The sequence below is a fragment of the Drosophila novamexicana genome, unplaced genomic scaffold (assembly GCF_003285875.2).
Source record: "Drosophila novamexicana strain 15010-1031.04,08,12 unplaced genomic scaffold, DnovRS2.1 tig00000193-arrow-pilon, whole genome shotgun sequence".
In the NCBI taxonomy this organism is placed as follows: domain Eukaryota; kingdom Metazoa; phylum Arthropoda; class Insecta; order Diptera; family Drosophilidae; genus Drosophila; species Drosophila novamexicana.
Genome location: NW_020824787.1, coordinates 5,674,710 through 5,699,493, shown reverse-complemented (window position 1 = coordinate 5,699,493; position 24,784 = coordinate 5,674,710). Strand labels below are relative to the sequence as shown.

The 24,784-nt window shown below is 44.3% G+C and overlaps 5 protein-coding genes across 5 annotated transcripts; 1 reads left to right on the top strand and 4 right to left on the bottom strand.

Moving 5' to 3' along the window:
• Window positions 1-7,624: 7,624 nt before the first annotated feature.
• On the bottom strand, window positions 7,625-12,245 carry LOC115758982. The gene is made up of 2 exons (XM_030699785.1): window positions 11,213-12,245; window positions 7,625-11,148 (listed from the first exon to the last, which is right to left on the bottom strand). The coding sequence occupies exon 2, from the start codon at window positions 9,678-9,680 to the stop codon at window positions 8,133-8,135; it is 1,548 nt and encodes a 515-aa protein (XP_030555645.1). The 5' UTR covers window positions 9,681-11,148; window positions 11,213-12,245; the 3' UTR covers window positions 7,625-8,132.
• A 4,402-nt stretch (window positions 12,246-16,647) lies between these two features.
• On the bottom strand, window positions 16,648-18,169 carry LOC115758497 (reticulon-4-interacting protein 1 homolog, mitochondrial). The gene is made up of 3 exons (XM_030699181.1): window positions 17,529-18,169; window positions 16,868-17,470; window positions 16,648-16,811 (listed from the first exon to the last, which is right to left on the bottom strand). The coding sequence occupies exons 1-3, from the start codon at window positions 18,063-18,065 to the stop codon at window positions 16,707-16,709; spliced, it is 1,245 nt and encodes a 414-aa protein (XP_030555041.1). The 5' UTR covers window positions 18,066-18,169; the 3' UTR covers window positions 16,648-16,706.
• Window positions 18,170-18,457: 288 nt separating this feature from the next.
• Window positions 18,458-21,240, top strand: LOC115758628 (phospholipase A-2-activating protein). The gene is made up of 5 exons (XM_030699363.1): window positions 18,458-18,689; window positions 18,769-19,635; window positions 19,693-20,082; window positions 20,142-20,381; window positions 20,436-21,240. Exons 1-5 carry the CDS (start codon window positions 18,532-18,534, stop codon window positions 21,145-21,147), a joined length of 2,367 nt encoding a protein of 788 aa, XP_030555223.1. The 5' UTR covers window positions 18,458-18,531; the 3' UTR covers window positions 21,148-21,240.
• Window positions 21,241-21,254: 14 nt separating this feature from the next.
• On the bottom strand, window positions 21,255-21,932 carry LOC115758629 (male-enhanced antigen 1). The gene is made up of 2 exons (XM_030699364.1): window positions 21,503-21,932; window positions 21,255-21,440 (listed from the first exon to the last, which is right to left on the bottom strand). Exons 1-2 carry the CDS (start codon window positions 21,869-21,871, stop codon window positions 21,267-21,269), a joined length of 543 nt encoding a protein of 180 aa, XP_030555224.1. The 5' UTR covers window positions 21,872-21,932; the 3' UTR covers window positions 21,255-21,266.
• A 215-nt stretch (window positions 21,933-22,147) lies between these two features.
• LOC115758563 (integrator complex subunit 14) lies at window positions 22,148-24,104 on the bottom strand. Its single transcript, XM_030699272.1, has one exon. The coding sequence runs from the start codon at window positions 23,965-23,967 to the stop codon at window positions 22,219-22,221; it is 1,749 nt and encodes a 582-aa protein (XP_030555132.1). The 5' UTR covers window positions 23,968-24,104; the 3' UTR covers window positions 22,148-22,218.
• Window positions 24,105-24,784: the final 680 nt, after the last annotated feature.

Sequence of the window (24,784 nt, the reverse complement as noted above, 5' to 3'; positions counted from 1 at the left end):
ATAATAACAACAGCAACAACATTGAGTGTGTAGATTCCCAGTCAGGCCTAAATCGGTATAGCTTCTAATAGCATGCAAAATAATTCATGAATTTATTGAAATTTATAAGGCATAAGCATGCATAGAAATCGACTAAGGCAAATGTATCTCATGGCTGCAGGTTGACTACTTTTCTATTTTGAATACCCTGCATAAAGCGGTTCAAAAGGTTGAATCACAGCTCCAAAATTGTATCTATCAGGTCACAATAGAGTATATATAGTCTGATCAGGACGAATAAGGGTTTTCTTTTTGTATGATATTCCCTATTTCTCCAGAATCTATACAAATCTATTTTCAGCCTCTTCTGCGCTCCACAGCCACCAAATTTGACAGGTTTTCGTTCTCTTTCTAATGTGATATCTTAAATATATGCAAAACATCATCTTGAAATAATTGCCTTGATTTTGGGTATATGCACACATTTATATGCCATATGCTCAAGAAAATCTATAATCAAATTATTTAAAGTAAGAAGCGAAGGAATGATGGGCAGGCCGTGTAAGCCGTATAGGTCCTGGTTACAAGGCATCGCCTAGTCGAACATACTCGAGTACTAAAGCAGACTTTTAGTTGTTTTCAACCTTTCTGTCGTTTTTACCCTCTTCTGCCGACTAGGCTGGTCCAAAAGGCTGCTGCCAAGTGGCTAACAAACGTTTGCCCAACGACTTTTTGCCAAGATGAAATCGTAGAAATTGAATTGAAGTGAATTGTGTCGACTCAAAGCGAGGGGCTAACATGGAGGGGGGGTGTAGAGCAGCGGGGTGTAGCTGGCAAATGGCAAATGGCAAACGATATGCGTATCAATAGAAAAACAGAGCATCGCCAGACAACTTATACAAATAGCACATAAAAACTAAGACCCGTTTGAGTCCCGGGCAAAAGCCAGTCAGGGCATGTGCTCACACACATATATGCATGCATGCATATATATGTATATGTATCTGTATGCATATATCTTGAGTAGTGATAACTTCTTTCACGACTTTTGCCTCCTACTGGGCACCCGCACACACACACACTCACACAGACACACACGAGAGCCAGGCGCAAGTTTAATGTAACTTTTCATTCAGTTGTTGTTGTTATTGCTGTTGCTGTTGCAGCGCTTTTCCTCGCTTTTCATTCTTTGCGTCTGTTGCCGTCTCTTCTATTTGTATATCTTAAACGCGTTTCGCTGTATCTACTTAAGGCAGCTTAAATATTTGTGTAACATAATACAAAACATACGGGCTTCTTTGGTTATACTTAGATACATAGCTTAGATACTCGCACTTGGCCATAGGCAGCCCAGACGCAGACGCGGCAGGAGCAGTGAGCGGAGAGGTAGGAGCCCCGCAGGAGACAACATTTGCTGGTTTTACTGTTTCTACGTTTTGGCAAAGACTCGCGGCATAACACAAGGCACTTTGAGTTGCGTTGGGCAATGATCAAAACAACATTCAATTATGTATCGAAGAAATCAATATAAGAAACAACAGTTCATTGGCTCACAGCGGCTTAGCTTCTTCTGCCTGGTTCTGGTTTTGTGGTCAACTGGACATTTTTGGGGCATAAATATGATAATTACAATGCCTAGACTATACTTCCAAAAACGGTTTCAATTTTGGGAAACCTACCTCCCAATTTAGTATCTTTAGCTAACATAAGCTTTGAGATTTGGGTAAAGGCCAGAAAGTCGATAGCGGTTTTTATCGATTTCTTGAAAACGGGGAGATCAATCGATTCAAACTTAACCTTCTACGGTCAAGTCTCTAGCTCTTATAGTCTCTGAGTGCAACGCATGTTTTTACGTACAGACGGGAGGACAGACTGATAGATCTGTTTAGATCGACCAGACTATTTATTCTATGCAAGAAAATATGGGGAAAAGTCTACCCCTCTTAGCCGGATATTTTATATCCAACCATTTGAACCATTTGAATCTAAAGTACAATTTATAAATCACACGACCTCCATTAACACGAACGCTCCTCTTAAACGGACCAAAACTGCTCAACGGTGGCTGTCCGCCCAAGAGAGTCTTAACAGCATATACTCTACTAATTATAAATAGCTTGATTTAATTAGTAAGCCGTTTGTAGAGCTCATGCTCTAACTTATTTTATGCATAAATACTAAAGTATTCACTAACAGAAAGAAAAAGTAGCTTGAATAAAAAACTACCGAGTACTTCAAATGACATTGACATAATGCTGGCCGGATTCAAGTTGTGTGAATTGTTCCTAATCATCTGTAAACATACTTAAGTGCATTTTTACAGCGGAGCCTCATTAATTGGACAAAGTGCGAGACGCTTGCGTGTGTCCACTGTGCAGCCAGAGAGATATATATATATATATTCAGGATATTGGAATTTCGAATGTGACGCTGGACGTGACGTTTTGTGTTGCTGACGTCCTACTGATTGTGTCTCCTGCTTTGCTTTGGCTTCTATTTTTTTTTCTTTTTCTTTTTGTCAAACGCTAATGCGTTGTACAACACGGAGGGCATGGGGACAGGCAATCTTTATTTGCGGCACGTTGTGTTCCTACCAAAAAAAACAAAGAAAGAACACACGCGCTGATACGAGATGGCAATACAGATAGAGATAGCTCAAGAGATAGGGAGCATGTTGGATAATGGCTCTGGATGTCGTCCCGATATTTGCCTAGTGACACATGATACGCACGATGGCATTTGCCTCATTAGAGTGCTCCGCAGGCGGACGTTGTGCCCAGGGCCAAGTAGTTAACCAAAATAGCAGAATGCATTTTGCAGACATCGACAATGTAGCATGCAGAAGGGTATGTATGCGATCTTGTGCTCTATTCAAGAGGCCACCAGCTTCGTGCGGTTGATGTTCTTCCGCAGAGGTGAAGAGATTCGGAAGGTGTGCACTTCTAGCGTTGCTCTATACTATGCTCGTCGGATTTGGCGTGGGTCTTTTCCTCTTCCCTTCACATATCACTCCTTTTGTGCTCAGAAAGGATAAGTGCACTGACTGTATACTAATAAGATGAAGGTCCAATAAGATGTATTCGGGCTGTACTCACGTACAGAATTAATAAAAATGAGAACGGCGGACTGTTATGTGAGAATTTCAGTGGCTAGGGTGCGGTAGGTGTTGATCGCTCCCCATTCTTTACCCTCCCAACCTTGGTAACTCGTGATTAATTTGGGTGGTTACCCCTTCACTAATGTTTTATTTAATTCAACATAAACAATATGACTTCAGCGTAGGATCGTACCGGCGACGGACCTTCCTGTACAATTTATCGGTACATTTTAATTAAAGTAAACTTCAGATAACAATCATCTGATCCATATAAGAATGCTTTACTCTTTAGTATTTTGTTTTCTTTTGCCTAGACTCAGGTGTAACAGGGCGGTGTTAAACTATTATATATATTCATGTTAATACACGAGCATTCCGAGTGCGATAAAACCGATTAAATAATTCGTTCGCCAATAATAGGCCGTACTCACTGTAAGTTATATTCGGACTTGTCACTCACTGTTATATCCATCGGTGCAGGTTCGTTGGGCCCATCGAAAGTGCAGTTGGTGTGGTGCTTTAAAGCTTTTGGTAGCTGTGCATAAAGAAAATTATTTAAACGGAAATCGCTGCTACGGGTAACGCTACTATGTACTCACAGGAAATTTGTATATTAAGGTTACATTAAAAAAAAAACAATAAAGAAAGCAAAGAAAGTAATTAAGAACTAAGAATCCAAACTCAGATTGGCTGGCCTCCAGACAACATCAAACAGCTGATAATCCTACGCGGCTTGACGACGGATTGTTTCAACTAGAACGCATGCGCGCGAGACATCGAGCGAGCTAGACTATTCGATTGCGGTTAACTCTATTTCGTTTCCAGATAAAGACTTCTCCTTCACTCCTTTGTGTCACACCTACGCTTCACGCTATCAAGCGTGGCTATACTCTGCCGAGTAAGATAAGGTATGCAAGACACAACTCGGTCGTTTTAAGCGTTAGACAAATATATAGCGATGAAAAGAACCGGTGTAAACTTTAAGTTGAGCCAACTGCGCCTCAGCCGGTGTGAACTGGAGCTTAACTAATTCGCCGAATAATCGCCGAAATAGGGGCGGTGATTGATTATGGGGCTCTTTCGGCCGGTCGCCGAATTATGTTTAATGTTTAGAGCGCGGGGGCGCCGTACGCAGACCGGCCGATATCTGGGCTTGTCGGGCGCTGCTAACGCTCCCTGTTCCAACACTATGTCGCGTTCGCGAATACTTCTTAACCAAATACGTTTGTCTTCAATTTTGATTATAACCGAAAAAGTTTAACACGTGTGATCTTAGCAATGTTAATTAGAAAAATGAGCAGACGTTATGACTCCGTTGCGTCTGTTCGTTTTCACAGCTGAAGACGAAGTGAACGAGGTGACCGCGTGGATAACTCACTTTGGCTATGCAACTGATACGCCACGCCAGCTACATTTGTCGCTTGTGATATTTAACGGAACTATGGCGTGATTGCTTGTCTTATTCTTTGATGCCGTTTCTTGTCGCTTTATGTATAAGGTGCGAAACTGACGCGAGGAGATGCAACTAACACAACCGCCGAGGCGTGGGAGCGAGATGACATTACGCTGACCACCTCGAGAGATAATACTCTACTTTAGTTGCTGGTTATATACGACTTAATATTAAAAGTTTAATTTTTTCAACTTACTGGCCCCCACACCACAGTTAATACTACGAGAGTCTCAACTGGAGAAGATGTTAACTGAAAAAGGGTCAGTAACTTCGTTTATCAGTCGGTCTATAGTTTTATGTCTTTTAAGTGATACACTCCAATAGATTTGTTGTTTTCATTTGACAGCTCATAATAAGTCGGACTTAATTTCTTGACAACCCTAGCTTTATTGAAGGCTGGGGCGAGTTTGCTACTAAACTTTTTGCTTGCATTACTTTGTGCAAAGCCACGTGCGTAAACAATATCGCCTTCATTTAGTTTTATCGTGCGGCTACGCAAATTATAGGTTTTCGCGTTAGCTGCATGAGCTTTAGAGATGTTACTTTTAGCTTTCGCGCGCACTAGTTGCAATAGATCAGGTGTTTTTAAGGAAGTGTCGTCTGTAACTAAGTTTACTTTTCTAAGAAGTTCGTAGTCTTTACCATTCATGATCATATTCTGGCCAAAGCACAAAAAGTATGGTGGAAATCCTGTACTACGATGCACACTAGACCTCAGTGATCCGCTAATTTCATTCAGATACTTGTCCCAGCTTGTGTGATCCTTTCCTACATATGCGCGTATAGCTGCTAATATGGAACGGTTCAATCGCTCGCTTGCGTTCGCCTGTGGAGAATAATTTGCGGTGCAGATGTGTGACGTGCCGAAGCGAGTTAAAAACGCTTCGAAGTAGCCAGATTTGAATTGGGACCCATTATCTGTTAAAATGGATTCGGGTACTCCAAATGTGTAAAATACATGATTCTCTAAGAACTCACAGATTCTATTAGACGTTAACTTTTTCAACGGGTGCAGGAAGTGAAACTTCGTGTGGTGGTCGACAATGACTAAAAGACCGATGTTTCCGTTCTTTGACCGTGGGTATGGACCTAATAGATCCATGTACAATTTTTGGAATGGTCTCTCCGATGTCATAGGTTTGCCCATTGGTGGCCTAAGAACTGTATTAGGACCTTTTGTTGACTTGCATGTGGAACAATTGGATATATAGTCACGAATTTGCGTTACCATGCCGGGCCAAAAGAGATGTCGCTTTAACTTTTCTACCATTTTGCCGATTCCGAGGTGAGCTGAATCCGCCGGATTGTGGGCTCGATATAAGACCTGTTCTCTCAAGTTCACTGGAACCCAAAGCTTCCAACAGTCTGATCTAGCTGTATCATCATCTTTTGCGGGTTCAGTTCGCTTATATACAAATTTATCGACAACCTTTAGGTCTGGTAACTTATGCTGGTTATCATTTATGTTATTTATCAAATCTAGATATTCCTGGGAAGTAAATTCTTTGGACGATACGTCAATAATTGGTCCAAAATTCAAAAGTTCGCAAATGTCGGCTTCGTACCTCCGAGACAGGGTATCGGCAACGACGTTTTGCGATCCGCTACGATGTTTTATTTCGAATGAAAAGCCTTGCAATCGGATCGACCATCTGGCCAAGCGCCCTGATAGATCCTTTTGCCTCATTAGCCACTGTAAAGAAGCGTGATCTGTAACTACCGTAAATTCTTGCCCTTCAATGTAGGCTCGGAATTTATTTATTCCTTTAATGACTGCTAAGCATTCGAGTTCGGTGACTGAATAATTTCGTTGGGCTTTAGACAATTTTTCGGACATATATGCAATTGGTAATTCGACGCCGTCATCATTTGCTTGGGCCAACACACAGCCAAGACCATGCAGGCTTGCATCACACAATAATATAAAAGGTTTCGAAAAACAAGGCGTCCTCAAAACAGGTGCAGATGTCAACTTGTTTTTCAATAGTTCAAAGGCTTCTTTCGCTTCCGAATTCCAATTCATTGGTTTATTCTTTTTCAGAAGTTCAGTTAAGGGAAAGGTTATCGCAGCGTAGTTTTCTACAAACCGTCGATACCATCCGGCGAGACCTAAGAACCGTCTCAATTGCTTCACCGTGGTTGGGACTGGGAATTCATTGATCGCATTAACCTTGCCAGGGTCGACTTTGAGCTGTCCATGGCCGATAATGAATCCTAAATATTTTATCTCTGTCATACAAAATTTGGACTTGGCTATATTAATGGTCAAGTTCGCCTTACGAAGATATATACCTATTTCTTCTAACAGACTCATGTGCGAAACAAAGTCGTCGGAAAGAACCAAGAGATCGTCCAAATATACAAATACTCTTGTTCGTAGACTTGCTGGGATTACTTGATCCATGAGCCTGCATAGAGTCTGCGCGGCATTACATAGTCCGAAAGGCATCACTTTATATTGGTACAAGGGCCTGTTTGGTATTGTAAACGCCGTGCATAGTCTAGACTTTTTATCAAGCGGGATTTGCCAAAATGCATGCTTCATGTCGAGACCAGTGATAAAACGAGCGGGAGGCAAGCGACTAAGAATGCCGTCTATATGTGGCAGCGGGTACGCGTCTTTCAGCGTCAGCTTGTTCAGTTCTCTGGAATCTAAGCACAAACGAACTTTCTCTCCCTTCTGTACTAACACGCAATTGCTGCTCCATGGACTCTTCGATTCTTCTATCACGTCTAGTGCCAGCATGTTTTCAATTTCGGCAAACATAAGTTTTTCTTTGGCAGGGGAAACTGGCCAATGACGCTGCTTGACGGGCTTAGCATCAGCGACGTCGATGTTATGCTCTATTAGGTGTGTGCGTCCCAAGCCTTCTTTCTCGTAAGAGGGTAGCTTGCTAATCACTGAAGTGAGCTTGCGCTGCTGAGCTGCTGAGAGAGAATGCATTTTCGCACTAATTACTGTGTTATCATCTCGACCTACATCTAGTTCTGCCACCGATTCTGAGGGAAGATCAGTGATTCTATTAAGTAAACCAAAATCTCTCCAGAAATCGATTCCCAAGTAACAGTTTTGTTCTAGGTCAGGTATTACAAAGAATTCTACTGGTTTAGTTTGGTTGCGATAAGTTATTTCAACGACAAGTCTGCCAACTACGGAACATTTGGCATTATTGGCTGTTCTGATTTGCCCAGAACACTTCTGTAGCTGTGGATGTCTGATGAACTTTTGTGCGGCTACGCCGCCAATGCAGCTTATAGTTGCACCTGAGTCTAAAAGAGCGGTATAACTATTATCGTCGATTTTGATATCGGTGTACAATCGGTTATCTGAATTCAAGAATACGGCGGAAATAAGCTTTTTACGGCTCTCTTCTACCTTTTTCCAGAAAAACCTCATTCGCAAGGTTGAACGTCGGGGTTTTCGAATCAATAAGCAACTGTCTACGTCTCCGAAGATGCGTTTTCTGGCTGATGCATACTGAGCTGCTCGAACTTGGTATGGTTGGTGAATCTCTAGTTTAGCTTGAGGTATCTGGCATGGTGGATTACATGGTCTGTATGAAATTGGATTTGTGACTTCGGTCTGAGTACTACAATCTACTTTTAATGGTTCGGATGCGACAGGTTTTTGTTGGCTGACGCATCCCTTCTGCGGTTTTCCGACGGGTTACATGTTGGGCAATTTGGCTTATAGGTGTTCTTCATCCCACATCCATAACAAAAGATGATACGCGCCTCAAGACAATCCTCGAACCGATGGCCTGACTTTGCGCAGTTCCAGCACTTCATTTGCTTGTGCTGCAGCGCTGAAACTTCGTCTAGTTCTTCGGCGTCCGACCCATTATCGAGCTGGGAGACAGTAGAGCGTTGGGGAAAAATATTTTTCACTGATAGGGGCTTAACTTGTTTGGAAAATTGCTCGTGAGTGCGAATTGCTTCTCTTAAACGCGCTAGGGTGTTTATGCCTAAGTGCATTAGCTCGTAACGAAGATGGGGCTTTGAATGACGGATGAGAAGTCGTACTAACGATTCTTCTGAAATTATGGTTTTTAGGCGAGACACAAGTCTCTCGACTTGAAACTGATATTCCTCGAAGGTTTCCTTATCGCCTTGACGTCTGCTGTTAATTGCCTCCCAGATATCCATATCTGTATCAATGTCATCAAATTTCTTTCTAAACTCTCTACAAAACTCGTCCCAAGTAAACTGAGGGCAAGCGCGATGAAACCTCCAATACCACTCGACGGCTTTCCCACCGAAGAAGAGGTGTAAGTGATCGCATAGAAGCTGATAGTCCCCGTTTAAATTCTGTTGAGCTAGTGCTCGAACTCTGTAGAGAAACTCGTCCGTTTGCAGACCATCTCTAGCTGCATCGAATTTGATTCGCCAACTCTGAATAATGTTTGGAACTTTGTCTGGCAGAACCGAAGCGTTTGGTCTCCTGGCGTTGCCATTGTATTGGTTATTGATATGACCTGAACTTGAGGATGTATTCTGGTTCCGGTCTGCTATAAAAACTGGTTCACCGGGTGGAGTAAACACTCTTTCTCGACCCGAGTGATGACTATTACTGTCAACCTGACGTGTTGACAACTGTCCCTGAATCAATGCTGTCAGGTCCTGCATGAGCTGTTGCTGTTGACGCTGCATAGCGGCCTGAATTATTTGGTTTATATCTTCCACACTTTGTGCTTTAGGGGCTTCGTGAGACACGCTTGCCTCACTCGCGCAAATGTTTGGCAGCGGCGCAAGTTGGCTCCGCTGTTGGGATCTGGTCACCATACCGCGGCGCTGTACTGCGTTACTAATTCTGCTTGTTCTGCCTCTACCTCGATTGCCGGTACTGCTGTTTTCCGATGCTTCCTCATGCGTAGCAATGTCGACTAACTGGTCAGCAGCGGATAATTCAGCTTGCAAGTTGTTATTTGATAAAGCCAACTGATTAAATGTACAGAGCCTTTTGCAAGTTGGGCAGTGGTTAGATTCTCTTAAAGACTCGGTAATACATGGGTAATGAAATTTATGTTTACATGGCGAAACTGCGGTTAAATCAGCTTGACTTAAGGGTTGGTCGCAAATATTGCAGATTGCATCTTGTTCGCTCAATATATCTGTCAGGTTCTCCCTACTGTGACGAACTGCCATTTTCATATATATATATATATATATATATATTTTTTTTTTTTTTTTTTTTTTTTTTTTTTTTTTTTTTTTAAACTTTAACTGAAACTTTAAACTGAACTGTTAATAATAAATTCGGTCCGCACCTTCCGACTCCATGCTGGTCATATTGTTATCCCAACTGGATAATCTCACATAACGTCGCCAATACCGAAAACTACTGATACTTCTAATTGCTGAGGTCGGGTTTGTATTTACAGGTCAACTATTCTTAAGTTGCTTTTCCGCATAATTACGCGACCTAATCTCGCATTCGTTACCCCAGAATCGAGATGCGTATTGTTGTATGTGAGTCTATTCACTCTGGTCGAACTATTCGTAATAGGTATCGCTATTCCTAGAGACGATGATTCATTCATATCAACGGGTCGCTACAACCTGGGTAACTGGGTGAATTCTATAACTTAAAAGTTATCCCTGAAATATGATTCGACTCGGTCGACTAATCCGTAAGCACTCGAATTATAATCGCTTCTCCAGAGAACAGTCTCATAAGACAGATATGGAAAACTTCAAATCATAAAATTACGGAATTTAGTAAATGTTTAATATGTTATTAAATGGGTGAAATTTGAGAGCTATAATGTAGGGCTTATTTCTCCTAGCCGTTCGGGCCCCACGTTGGGCGCCACTTTCTGTAGCATGCAGAAGGGTATGTATGCGATCTTGTGCTCTATTCAAGAGGCCACCAGCTTCGTGCGGTTGATGTTCTTCCGCAGAGGTGAAGAGATTCGGAAGGTGTGCACTTCTAGCGTTGCTCTATACTATGCTCGTCGGATTTGGCGTGGGTCTTTTCCTCTTCCCTTCACATATCACTCCTTTTGTGCTCAGAAAGGATAAGTGCACTGACTGTATACTAATAAGATGAAGGTCCAATAAGATGTATTCGGGCTGTACTCACGTACAGAATTAATAAAAATGAGAACGGCGGACTGTTATGTGAGAATTTCAGTGGCTAGGGTGCGGTAGGTGTTGATCGCTCCCCATTCTTTACCCTCCCAACCTTGGTAACTCGTGATTAATTTGGGTGGTTACCCCTTCACTAATGTTTTATTTAATTCAACATAAACAATATGACTTCAGCGTAGGATCGTACCGGCGACGGACCTTCCTGTACAATTTATCGGTACATTTTAATTAAAGTAAACTTCAGATAACAATCATCTGATCCATATAAGAATGCTTTACTCTTTAGTATTTTGTTTTCTTTTGCCTAGACTCAGGTGTAACAGGGCGGTGTTAAACTATTATATATATTCATGTTAATACACGAGCATTCCGAGTGCGATAAAACCGATTAAATAATTCGTTCGCCAATAATAGGCCGTACTCACTGTAAGTTATATTCGGACTTGTCACTCACTGTTATATCCATCGGTGCAGGTTCGTTGGGCCCATCGAAAGTGCAGTTGGTGTGGTGCTTTAAAGCTTTTGGTAGCTGTGCATAAAGAAAATTATTTAAACGGAAATCGCTGCTACGGGTAACGCTACTATGTACTCACAGGAAATTTGTATATTAAGGTTACATTAAAAAAAAAACAATAAAGAAAGCAAAGAAAGTAATTAAGAACTAAGAATCCAAACTCAGATTGGCTGGCCTCCAGACAACATCAAACAGCTGATAATCCTACGCGGCTTGACGACGGATTGTTTCAACTAGAACGCATGCGCGCGAGACATCGAGCGAGCTAGACTATTCGATTGCGGTTAACTCTATTTCGTTTCCAGATAAAGACTTCTCCTTCACTCCTTTGTGTCACACCTACGCTTCACGCTATCAAGCGTGGCTATACTCTGCCGAGTAAGATAAGGTATGCAAGACACAACTCGGTCGTTTTAAGCGTTAGACAAATATATAGCGATGAAAAGAACCGGTGTAAACTTTAAGTTGAGCCAACTGCGCCTCAGCCGGTGTGAACTGGAGCTTAACTAATTCGCCGAATAATCGCCGAAATAGGGGCGGTGATTGATTATGGGGCTCTTTCGGCCGGTCGCCGAATTATGTTTAATGTTTAGAGCGCGGGGGCGCCGTACGCAGACCGGCCGATATCTGGGCTTGTCGGGCGCTGCTAACGCTCCCTGTTCCAACACTATGTCGCGTTCGCGAATACTTCTTAACCAAATACGTTTGTCTTCAATTTTGATTATAACCGAAAAAGTTTAACACGTGTGATCTTAGCAATGTTAATTAGAAAAATGAGCAGACGTTATGACTCCGTTGCGTCTGTTCGTTTTCACAGCTGAAGACGAAGTGAACGAGGTGACCGCGTGGATAACTCACTTTGGCTATGCAACTGATACGCCACGCCAGCTACATTTGTCGCTTGTGATATTTAACGGAACTATGGCGTGATTGCTTGTCTTATTCTTTGATGCCGTTTCTTGTCGCTTTATGTATAAGGTGCGAAACTGACGCGAGGAGATGCAACTAACACAACCGCCGAGGCGTGGGAGCGAGATGACATTACGCTGACCACCTCGAGAGATAATACTCTACTTTAGTTGCTGGTTATATACGACTTAATATTAAAAGTTTAATTTTTTCAACTTACTGGCCCCCACAACAACAACAACAACAACAACAACAACAACATCGAACGAGCGAGTCGTATCTGGTGGACACACATCTGGTATCGGGCAGAACGTTTCCCATTTGAAATGTAAACAAAAACAAAACATGCTGCCCGCACATTTCGGACACAAACAAAAGGAAACGCCGCCTGCGAAGTCATTAAAAGATGCAGATAAAACTGAAAACCGCACACAGTTTCAGTCGCCGATCTGAGAGTTGAACTTCGTATCTGTATCTTTTGCTGTTCATGAAGTGTGTGTGTGTGTATGTGTGTGTGTGTGAGTGTGTGAGTAGGCGCTGACAGACGAAAACAACATGAATTAAGCATATTTTTTTATCGGCAGTGTAACTCATCCCATCGATTCCAATCATCAGATTGAACGACCTGATGCCTTTCTGGCTGCTTTCGGTTTCTTATCTTTTATGCATTTGATTTTGATTGTCTTTATGTCTTAATTAGTTAACTGCTTTCACAGTTGAGCGCTTCTCTATGCAAATGCATACGAAATGAGTATCTTGCATGCACGTCGAATGCTTTGCGCTTGACAAACATTTTTTGTCATGATTTTAATCTTTTAATGCACTTAAGCCGGTCATGTCATTTGTATACGTTTTTATCAATGCACATATGTATTTCTGTTGTAGCTATAATTCAATTGGTTTATTAGCTACCAAAACAATTAATGCTTAAGCAGAAATATACAAGGGAAAAATAGAGATTTAAGAAGAGTAGGTTTCTACATCTTACACTGAAAAATCATCAGTATGTTTATAAGCGTAGGAATTCTTTTTTCCAGCTAGACAATATTTTAACATAAACACATTTTATGTTATTTAACAAATCGAAACGTATGTCAGAAATCATGATAGTTCAAAGTTCAAAGTATAATTAACAGATTTCAAATCATTTTATAAGAATGTATATAGGGAGTGTATAAAAACAATTTTGAATTTTAAGCTCAAAAAATAAGTAGAATTAAGTACAACGCAGAGTGTAATTGGAGTATTACTGATACTAATATTATCGATATATTGTTATCGATATATTGTTATCGAACACTCAAAGCTTTTCCTTTTCAGTACAAACTCTACTAATATCGTCTAGCAGGACGAACGCCCGAGAGAGTTTTTTTTTTGGTGATCTGGACAATTCATTATTTCCAATTATATTCAATTTAAATCTAATTTAAAATTGTCTAGATGAACAAGATTTAACTGATTTTCATAATCATAATGAAATTATTTATGACGTAATATAATATTTTTAAAAATGATAATATAACCGAATTGGGATCTTACCTTTTTGAGTGTCCAACAATGGTGTGAACTTTTTAATCAAATGAAATTCCCAATTGGGTTTTGAAAGGGAATCGTCAATGGAGAATTTTCAGCTGCTAGGCGTTACTAGCTTTCTCTTCTTCTTGTTGTTGGGCCTGCTGCAGTTGTTGCTTCTCTTGTAGTTGTTGCTGTTGTTGACTATACGATTGCTTAGACAGTTGACATTCGAATCGTTGCGCACAGAATTGATCATTTGCCATATCGAAATTGTATATCGATAAATGTTATGATTGCTTTTGCTTTCGCTTTCGCTTTTGCTTTTGGTCTTGCTTCTTGCAGATCGCTTGTCGTAGTTAAACAAATTATAGACACTTACACGAGACAACACCGAAGAACACAAATTATTTATATTTTTACTTTATACGAATGCCGAGTAAATAACAACAACAACAACAACGATGATGATGGTGATGATGACGACAAATATTGTACATATGTACAGAGCAGTATAAAATATACACAAGCACACACGAACACACACACACAGATAGAGATAGGTGGAGATAGATTGATTAACGGTTAGGAGACGCGCAGGGTAGACGAACCGAAATATAAATAACTAACACGCGACGCGAAAAGTATGCAACACTTTAATTTTGTCAATTCAAAAGCCTCATGATGATTGGTTCCTTTGAAATTTGTATTGTTGTTGTTGATAGCTCCGTTTTTAATTAGCCTTAGTGGCCGCAGGACACTGGAAAAATGATATAAAATATTTCACATATTCGATTAAATGACGCATAAACAATTGCAGAGACCGCAGGCACAGCAGGAATTTTCTTATTATGACAATGACAACACACACGGCAAATTGGTTGGCAACGCGCAATGCACGGCCAAAGGACAACGACTGCAGCCAGCGCCAGGCGAAAGATGTGCGAAGAATGAAGCCAAGAGTGAGAGAGAGAAAGAGAGAGACAGAGAGTGAGAGAGAGAGAGCGCGGCGCCAGCGTCAACAGCGGCGCCAGCTACGATGCGAATGGTATAGCAAAGCAGAGTTAAAAACATGAGGCACTGCCACCGAGGGGGGTAAAACGGCAGCAAGAGCAAGCATCGAGAGAGAAATTTACATAGGGCAGCTGCCAGCACTCACACACGCTCACAAACACACACATGCTTATTGTGTTGAAACGCTGCGAGAATGGAATGCAGCGAAACGAATGGACAGCACAAAATGTGCGCAACAAAATGGAAACAGGCACTTGAAAATAAACAAAATATATAAAAAAGGATAATCCGCACACACACGCACATAGTACCACAAAGTGTTCCAATGCCAAACTGTGCACAAAACACCAGGCGGCATGGCAACGCTCTCTCGCTCTTTCTCTCTTTCCCCTTCGCTGTTTCTCTCTCTCTATATATGTGGTGGCAGCAGGAGGTGTGTGTGGCGCGCCAGTAGAAAAATCAATGAAAAATATCTGGAAAAGTTATCCAAAAAATGTTTCCATTTTTTGTTTGTGCCGCTTTTGTGTTCTGCGGTCTCTGCTTTAATTTTTTCGCCGTCTTTAATGTAATGTATTATGTATTTTTTTTTTGTTTGCTCAATTTGAATTTAAGATAATTTACGGAAGCTCGTGTGCCAATTTATTGCTTTATTATTATTGTTTAGCAACACACAAACAAACACACACGCACACACACACGCATGCACAAAAGAAACAACATGCCGCTTTAACTAAAGCAATTGATTAACGGGACTACCATTTACCGTTTAAATGACACGCACTTTTCAGACACAGTTCGCGGCACCGATTTGTTTATCTGTTGTCAGTCAGTCAGTCAGAACTGCTGCTGCTGCTGCATTGCGACCAGACAAAGCCCGTGGCAACAACAGACATCAGAACGCGAACGCGACACATGAACACGCGACTCTCTCGACGACGTAACAACAACTCAGCCGGAGTTTCAGTTGCAAAGTACAACGGCACCGAGTGCAGCACACATGCTACAGCAGATACATGTTGAGACACATGCTGCTACGCAAGCGAGAGAGCAGATTTGCCAAATTGGGCGACCCTCCTTGTTGTCGACAAAATATGTTTAGGAACATACACACAAGTCCAACAAACACAATGGCTAATAATGTTGAGGCACATGTTGCCACACTTTGCGCATGTTGATAAGCATGTTTCACAACATTTTTGTTATTGTTTCTCTCCTGCGCTCTCTTAGGCTTTGTAAGCCTTCGGGTTTTGCCTGAGCAAATGTGCCGCCGTTTCAGTACCAGAGTTCCGTTCTTTTGATGGGCGGGCGAGTGTGCGCATTGCTTGTGCTTTGGTACATTATAAGGTCAGAAATTATTCTTCTTATTATTTGAAAAAAATAATTTATCACTTCGAGTTGATGTACAATTAAAAAAATAATTGGTATTCCTATTTAAGCAATAAAAGATAATCATCGATTTTATATTTTGCAGTTGTTTGAATGGTACCAAGATGCCGCTTTCAACAGCTGACAACTCTATTCCCGACTGATGTGCGCTCTCTTGGCGCTCTCGTAGCTTGCTCAATAAACGCGCGTTCTCTGTTTTTGCCGGCGGTGCATATGTATTGGTTTATTTATAATTCATAATTGTTAAGAAACATGTAAAATTTTGGTTTAATTTATTATTTACTGGTATTTCGGTTCGACCAAACGTTATTGACGTCTTAACAATTCTAGCCGACACAAGCGCGACAACGTGGAGCAACAAACAAAAACACAGCGCTTTAATGAAAATAAATAATAACTTTTGGCCATTTACCAATGTTTGCTGATATTAATTGACGGTCACAATGCTATAAGTGTAGCATTGCACTATATTTTAGATATTTTAACTTATTTATCCACTTATTAATGGTTAAATTCACATTTTTTAAGTACTTTATGCACGAAACTACAAAACTAGCCAATAGGCTGTGTAGGCCGGCCGATAAACTGCCCGACTGTCGATTGCTCATTTATCGATAGATTTTAGTGCAACTGTTGCGAAACGGTGGAGCAAAGATAATTCAAATAAATATTTTGATGATTTTTTCAGACAAGTTTTCTTTTTTATTAGCAAACAAGTTAAATATCACCCGTAACAAGATTAACATTTAGTCTTAAACCTTAACCACAATTTTACCACGCATATGGCCGCACTTTAAGCGCTCAAAAGCCTTTGGCATGTCGTTGAAGTCAAAGCTGCTGTCAATAAGCGGTATTAGCTAGAAATATAAAGAGGATTAGCCTTTGATTTAGCTAGTAATATCCGCGAACTAACCTTTCGACGCTCGACCAGACGCTGCAGGAACTCAATGCCATGCGCCGCCGGATAGAAATAGCCCCACTTGACCAATCCCCCGCGCTGACTGACAGCGCGCACATTTGTCTGCACCAAGTCGGAGAAGTTCTGGAGCGAACCCAGGCACAGGCCGCTTTTGTCAATATTTGCCAGCAGCGGCGAGTTGAATGTGATATACTGCCGAAAGTCGTACGGCAAGTCGGAGGCATGCTGTCCGCCCTGCCCGGCGCAGTCCAGGACAATGTCGTAGGGCGCATAGGTGCACAGCTGCTCGTTGGCATCGGGCTTCGTATAGTCGACCACGTAGTCGGCCAGACAGCGCACCATTTCCACGGCATCTTCGCTGCAGGTGGCGAGCACCTGGGCGCGCTGTGATTTCAATATCTGTATGGCCAATGAGCCGACGCTGCCCGATCCGCCGAGCACCAGAACGCGCTTATTTGCACCACCGCCCTCGGAGGTGGTGGCGCCGCATGGACCGCCCAAGCCGCCAGTTAGGTACAAGCCCGACCAGGCGGTCAGACCCGCATAGAGTACACTGGTCGCCTCGCCGTCGTCCAGTTCCTTTGGTGCCGGCGCCAGCTAAAAAAATGCAATACATAATCAAATTTAGTTACTCATAAAAGCGCTGCGGACTTACACAGGACGAGGGCACCACAACGTACTCGGCATGTGCGCCATTCGGATTTGGTATGGGCACCACGCCCCACACCCGTGTGCCCAGCGGCAGCTGCTTGTCGCAGACACCCATGCCCTTCTGGACCAGTTCGCCGCAGAACTCACGGCCCAGCGTCAAGGGGAACTCTATGTGATCGTTGGCCTGACAACGCAACTGGTTAAGCAGCGTGGACCCGTAGCCGCCCAACATGGCTATATCGATGGGATTCACCGCCGTGGCGCGCACCCGCACCAGGCATTCGTCGGAGCTGCGGATTTGCGGCCACTTGAGTTTGTCGGACAGCTGCAGCTCGTCGATGCCGCCGTAGCTGTGCAGCTGCCAGCCTCTCATCTTCATGGAACTTGTCGCCGACGGCGGAGACGGTGGTGGCGGCGCCTTTTCTGGCTCCTCTGTTGCGGCTGTTGCGGCATCAGTGAAATTGCGGCTGGACTGCGAGAGCCGCGGCAGCAATGCGAAGAGCTTTAGCGGCACACGAATACCTGCGCCTGCTGCCTGCATGTCTAACAAGCGTTCGTATTAAAACTTTAAAATTCGCCTTTTGTTTTTATGTTTACAAGCGTAATTTGCGCAATGTAAAACTGTGGCTTATTTAATAAAGAGGACGTAAGTGTAAAAGGCATAGTATGCTGATCAGCAGGCCATAACAATTCAATTAGACTGTGAAAACACCGTACCTGATGTTAAATAAAGCGATTTTTCTGTTATTGCAAAATAAACGTATACCATAGAATTAACCAATGTGTTAATTTGCAACGCATACAAGTTAAATTAAATCAATTTATTTACATTTAATATATATCGTACATATCCTGGGCTGTTATCTCTGCTCTGCTTACTATGCTTAAACGATAATTTGAGTGTTAAGCAATGTGAAATGTTATCGATATTCAGTTACTCCCACCTCTACTAAAAATACTATTCGCCAAAAAAGCCGACGAAAATTAGCAAAGTCAGGGACTGCAAAATGGAGCCGACGCTGGATAATTACAAGATTAGCTGCGAGCTACTGGGCCACAGCCTGGATGTGCGCGCAGTGGCTGCTGGTGGCAACGCACCAGGCGGCGGCCAATTAATTTTGTCCGGCTCACGCGACAAAAGCACAAAACTCTGGAAACCAATCGGGTGCGTACCAAGACAAAAAAAAAATTACCTTCTATAGTTTGGCGGTTTAATTGTCCTTCATGTTGTTTTGATATTTAAGCAACGAGTACATTGAGAGCGTCACGCTGCAGGACCACAAAAACTTCATATCCTACATCTATTATCTGGAGTCGGAGCAGTGGATCTGCACTGCCAGCAACGATGCGACCATTTGCATATACCGGCAAGAGGGCTTTGTGCCACTAATCACGCTTAAAGGTCACGAATCGACTGTCTGCACTCTGGCCGCGGGCCTCAAGTCGCGCAGTCTCATCAGCGGCAGCTGGGACAAGACAGCGCGCGTGTGGACCATCAGTGAAACGGGCGATGTCACATTTGTGACGCTGCAGGGCCACGAGGCGGCCGTTTGGGCCGTGGCAACGATGGCCACACAGCAGAAATATGTTACGGGCGGCGCCGACAAGTGCATCTACTACTGGAATGCGCAAGGCGAAAAGCTGCGGCTGCTCAAAGGTCACACAGATTGCGTGCGTGGACTCGTTCCGCTGCCCGCCAATTCTCTGCTCTCCTGCGGCAACGATGCTGTGCTGCGCTTCTGGAACGAGGACGGCGAGTGCGTGCGCGAGCTGAGCGGCCATACCAACTATATATATGCTCTGGCACGCAATCAGGCGCTGGGCGAGCACATTGTCGTCTCGTGCGGTGAGGACAGCACGCTCCGCATGTGGAATGTGATCACAGGCGACGAGCTGGGTGCCCCTATTCTGCATCCGGCCATTTCAGTGTGGTCGGTTGCTTGTCTGCAAAACGGCGACATTGTCACCGGCTGCAGTGATGGCGTTGTGCGCGTTTTCAGCCAGGAACCGACTCGCCAGGCTGCCGAGAGTCTCAGACGTGCCTTTGATTTAGCCGTGGCCACGCACAAGTCGCAGCTTAGTGAGGAAATCGGCGGTGTCAAGAAGACAGAGTAAGTCCTGTCCAGCAAACATTTCATCTCAACTCTAATTGCATGCTACTTTCCCAGCTTGGCCGGACCGGAGGGTTTGTTAACCAATGGCACTCGCGAGGGTCAGACGAAAATGGTGCGCCATGTGGATGGCTCGGTCAAGTGTTACGTGTGGGAGCTGGGTAAATGGAGCCTGGTGGGCGACGTGACTGGTGCCACGGGCGGCACACAGGCCAACTCCGGCAAGAAACTGCATGAGGGCAAGGAGTACGATTATGTGTTCAATGTAGACATATCCGATACGGAGCCACCCATCAAGTTGCCCTACAATCGCGGCGAAGATCCCTGGCAAGCCGCTCAACAGTTCATACACCGCAATAACCTGCCCCAGGCATATCTGGATCAAGTGGCCAATTTCATTGTGAAGAATTCGGAAAACGCGCCCGCCGTGGTGACGCAAACGACAACGTCTGTATAGATTTTTTTTTTGGGGTTTCATCTATTTGATATTTAAATTCCTGTTGCAGTGGGTATCAGGATCCTTTCACTGGCGGCTCACGCTACGTACCCGGCTCCAGCAACAGCAGCGTCCGGGGCAGCGGCAATATGGATCCCTTTACTGGCGCCTCCAGCTACTCCACTGCCAACAGCAATACACAGTCTAGCGTCGATGTAAATTTTGTGCGTGGCAGCGATAAACACTTCCCTGTCAGCAGCTATCGCACCTTCGACACATGCGATGCCAACAAGGTGTTGGAGAAGATGAAGTAAGCTATGCCAGCCAATTGTCGTCTATAAATGAAAATATGCCTCTTCTTCAGGGAGTTCAACAATAAACTAACCAGCGCAGAGGGTAAAGTGGGCGACGAAGTCTTGCTCGCCGTCATAAGGCTGACGGACAAGTCGCCGGAACTGGAGCCGACAGCCTTGGAGGCATTGATGATGCTGCTCAAATGGCCAGCTGGCATGCTTTTCCCGGTGCTCGACATACTGCGCCTAGCAGTGCGTCACGAGGCCGTTTTCAGTCTGCTGCACAATAGCCACAACTTTTTGAACGGCGTGCTGCCACACCTGGACGGTACGGCGGCCAATCAGCTAATGGTCTGCCGCTGCCTAGCCAACGCCTTGACTCACACAGTGGGACGCCAGCAGATTGAAGCCCAACTGCCGCAAATCATTGAGCTGGTTAGCTGCATACGTGCGGGCAGCCCTAATTTGCAAATAGCGATTGCCACGTTTTATCTGAATCTGACCATTTCGCAGACGTTGGGCGCAGCCCGGCCAGATGTGTGTCATGTGACCACCTCGGGCATTGTGGAACTGCTCAAATGGGCCAAGGACTTGGAGGCCTGGTATCGCTCCATGCAGGCCATTGGTAATCTGACAACCACGCAATGCGCCCAGGAGACCATTGCCCAGGTTGTCTCCGTTGATTATGTGATGGATAAGTTGCGTGAGCTGACAAATACACCGCAGGACGAAAACTTCACCAAAGTCAATTTGGTTGGACAGGCGTTACTTGCCGTATTTTAAGATCTGGCGTTGCACGCATTTATTTTTAAATTTTATATATTGGAGTGTGTCGTTTTGAGGGTCTAATACAATAAATACCTTTTGCTTAGCCTAGATTCATGTATATAGATATACGCGTATTAATCAACTGACGGCTTGGGCAGCTGTCCAGCAGCTTCCACGGTTGACGGCGCCGCTTTGCGTGTTTGTATGCGCTCCAGCAGCTCATGCTTCCAGCGCTCCTCGGGCACACCCTTGGCCCAGTCGGGCACCGTCACATTGGGCAATGTTATTTTCGACATGGCCTTGAGTATCTATGGGAATCAATTGTTATGCTAATCCACATCCAATTTTCTGGCCATTGCCACACACTCACCTGCTCCGTGCGCGTTTTATCCAGCTCCATTTGCAGCTCCTGCGGCCGTGGTTCGTTCCACACTTGGCGTTCAATTTCCGCATCGATGCTTTCGATTGTTGGCATATTCGGATCGCCGTGTGTCACTTCAGCTGTCATCAAATCGATGTCCTCATCGGCTTCCTCCCGACCATTCGACTCTGCAGCTGTGACTATGTCATTGTTAACTGCGCCCGCCTCCTCAGCGTCTGTGGCAAGCGGCTGGTAACCGTCATAGGCATCCGACTCGGCACTGTCATCGCTTTGTTCTCCAACATGGGGATGCTCGATTGCCGGCGCTTGGAAATCATGCTCCTCTCCAGGATCTGTTGGTAATTCTGGGCCACCCATTGTTGCTGCTGCAGAAAAGAAACGTAAATAAATAACAATGTTCGATAGGTCGATAACGATAAGTCAATAACGATAAGTGTGCTGCCGCGTCAGTGCTGTAAAACGACTTAGCCAATGCACAAATCGGCCGTTACTTTATTCAAATTAGTTTTTAAAAAAGCATAGCATGCACATAAATTAAGAACGTATTTTTATTAGATATAGAATTACGAGCTGATTACAACTCGATTACATATTTCATGGAAAAGCTCAAACGAACAACTCTTTTGACAATTTGCAATTTTATATGCATGTCATTTGATAACTAATTTAATCAATAATTAAAAGCATTAAAAGTAGCATATATTCTAGTACAAATAACCGCCTTGTGCTGGCGCAGCAGCCGCTGTGGCATCGGCAGCGCTTGCCTTCTGAAGCGGCACAATTGTTGACTTGATGTCACGGTTCGAGGTCTTGCGCAGCTCGGTGGCCGCATGTTGCAGCTGGAGCGTGCACTCGGTGGTGACGCCATTCAAGGTGAGCTGTGCGGTCTCCTTCTCGAGCAGCAAGGCCAACGCCTCGAGCAGCTCCACAAAGCCCAGGGCCAGAGCGGCGCGTCGAATGCGATTGAGTTCCTTGTAGAAATGCTGCGTCTTGTCGGGCATTTTCTTTGCGTGACGCAGCACTTTCTGGACGTCGGACTGGAGGCTAGCCTGCCGTATCCAGACGACGCTGCTTTGTGAATATGAGCGTCGCTCGGCGCGAACCGGAAAGCTGGCTGTTTCACCAGGTGCCAGATCCTCGGGAAAGCCAAGCAACTCTAGGTCGCCCAGCCAGGGTATAACATTGGAGCCCGGCGGCAGTATGTTAAGCATAAAATTGGATTTCTTCTTGACATCGGTGTAGGCATACATAAAGCCATACCACTTCTCGCCCAGCAGCACCAGTGCGGCCATGTTCTCCAGCTTAAGTGCGCCATGCAGCAGCACGCACAGATTGTCCTTTTGCTGCTCCGCTTGGGGCGTGGAGCTGTGCTTGAGCACCACAGTAACATCGGCATCGTCGCCGCTTTCCTCGGCATCCTTGGTATCCTTCATGTAGAAGTCGCGTATATCTTGCTCCAGCTTCTCCAGCTCGTAGTGCGGGTTGCTGGTGTCCAGCGTCAGCTTGGGAGGCTTGGCAACTGCTGCCAGGCCGCCAGAGCGACGAGTCGGCTTCTCACGCTCCACCTTGGCCAGCACCCAGTGGCGGCTCAGCGTGGCCGGCGAGCCGATATCGGATAGCGCCAGGAAGCCGCAGACATCAATGCGCTGATCAATGTGACGTATTGTGGGATCGCCGCCGTAGAGTGCGGCCTGCTCATAGGGCACCGGTGGCGGCCAGAGCAGCACCTGGCCTTCCATGCGAAAGTAGCGGCCGCACTTCAGCGTCACCTCCGTGGATTTGTAGCTGCTCTCGCACAGGCGCTCGATTAGCTCGAACAGGGCGGTGCGACCCAGTTCGCTTTTATGGCTGCCAGCAGATGCGGCGTCGCCGGGCTCGGCGCTCTTCACTGGCTTCGTCATGAAGAGCTGACCCTTGAGCGAGGCAGCGTCGAGCAGCTGTTGATGCAGTGTCAGGCCACGTGTGAAATATAAATCGCAATGCACGCCAAGACAAATGAAGTTCAGATTGTAGGTGGCCAGCGCCTTTAGCCACGCGTATTCGGGCTCAGCCTCCTTGCCTGCATATGCCTCCAGGAAGCCAGCAATCGAGGTGCTGCCAAAGCCCGCACCGCAGTCCGTAAACACCACCAGCTGTAGAAGATTCTGTGTGCCCCATGTGGCCATTAGGCTGACTGAGGTTTTCAGCATGGTCATCAGGCAGGCCTTGTCCACGGGCTCGATTTTCTTGATCGCCTGCCGTATTTGATCGTAGTCCCGTGTAAAATCCACTTTCAGTTCACAGACTGTGGTGTACAATACCAAAGCCAAATGCTCGAGCTTGCCAGCGGCCGTCAAGTTGTCCAGCAGCAGTTGAATGCCCTTGAGGGCCAGCGATTGGTATGTGTGGTCATTGCGCCCCGGCACAGGACGCAGCATCGATAGCGATACATCCAGAGCAATTATTGTTGGCATTTTTCCAACTTTAGCAATATGAGCAACAAAATTGTTGTGATTGGGAATATAAACAAACGCCGGCAACAGCTGATACCCCGCATTAATCGAAAGCCGATAGTTAAGCTATCGTTTAGTTCTAAATATCGAAAAGTACAGGGAAACTGCCGTTTAATAACCGTTGAATGAAATTTAATTAATTATATTTTATTATTTACATTATGGTTATTTATTTATGTATTGTTGTCTTTTTCTTGAGAGTGACTAAATTTAACATTCCTCTGTTGTGCTCAAACGCACTTAAGACTATCGCAATGTTAAGAATTATCGATATAAATGCCATTCACTCGCAGTGCAGACAACGTGCAAGCAAATGGCGCCAAAAATAATTTGAATATCAATAAAACTGTCGTTAAAATGTAATAAACAGAAATGCATTTTATAAGCCAGCTGGCTTATAAATATATTGAATGCATATTTATTAGAATTTGATTGGCTTGAATTTTGCCGCTGCCCCAATGTTGAAGTTAATTAATCATCCCCATAATTAATGTGCATTGAATAGTTTTGTATTAGAACAAATTGAATTTTGATTCAATTGCGCTTTTTACAATACGCCGGCAGTCAGACGCGGATGAGGATGCGGGAAGCTATAAATGCGACGGACTTTATGCTCTTCACTGTTTCTCTGCTCTTTTAATTACATTTAATTAGAAACATTTGAGCACGATCTGCACGCGCTCCCTCTCTCTCTCTAACCAGCATCAGCACAGAGCAACATCATTATCAGGCTGAACGTTAAGTACCAGGCGCCAGCATCTTGTTCTCATTCATTGTG

Excerpts from the sequence above, each read along its gene's own strand:
- LOC115758982 (XM_030699785.1), bottom strand. The coding sequence starts at position 9,680 with ATGAAAATGGCAGTTCGTCACAGTAGGGAGAACCTGACAGATATATTG.
- LOC115758629 (XM_030699364.1), bottom strand. The coding sequence starts at position 21,871 with ATGGGTGGCCCAGAATTACCAACAGATCCTGGAGAGGAGCATGATTTC. Across the intron at positions 21,441-21,502 it reads ATAAAACGCGCACGGAGCAG|ATACTCAAGGCCATGTCGAA; the intron begins GTGAGTGTGTGG and ends TGATTCCCATAG.
- LOC115758628 (XM_030699363.1), top strand. The coding sequence starts at position 18,532 with ATGGAGCCGACGCTGGATAATTACAAGATTAGCTGCGAGCTACTGGGC. Across the intron at positions 18,690-18,768 it reads AAACTCTGGAAACCAATCGG|CAACGAGTACATTGAGAGCG; the intron begins GTGCGTACCAAG and ends TTGATATTTAAG. Across the intron at positions 20,083-20,141 it reads GTGGTGACGCAAACGACAAC|TGGGTATCAGGATCCTTTCA; the intron begins GTCTGTATAGAT and ends TTCCTGTTGCAG.
- LOC115758563 (XM_030699272.1), bottom strand. The coding sequence starts at position 23,967 with ATGCCAACAATAATTGCTCTGGATGTATCGCTATCGATGCTGCGTCCT.
- LOC115758497 (XM_030699181.1), bottom strand. The coding sequence starts at position 18,065 with ATGCAGGCAGCAGGCGCAGGTATTCGTGTGCCGCTAAAGCTCTTCGCA. Across the intron at positions 17,471-17,528 it reads TTGTGGTGCCCTCGTCCTGT|CTGGCGCCGGCACCAAAGGA; the intron begins GTAAGTCCGCAG and ends GCATTTTTTTAG. Across the intron at positions 16,812-16,867 it reads GTCTGGTCGAGCGTCGAAAG|CTAATACCGCTTATTGACAG; the intron begins GTTAGTTCGCGG and ends TTATATTTCTAG.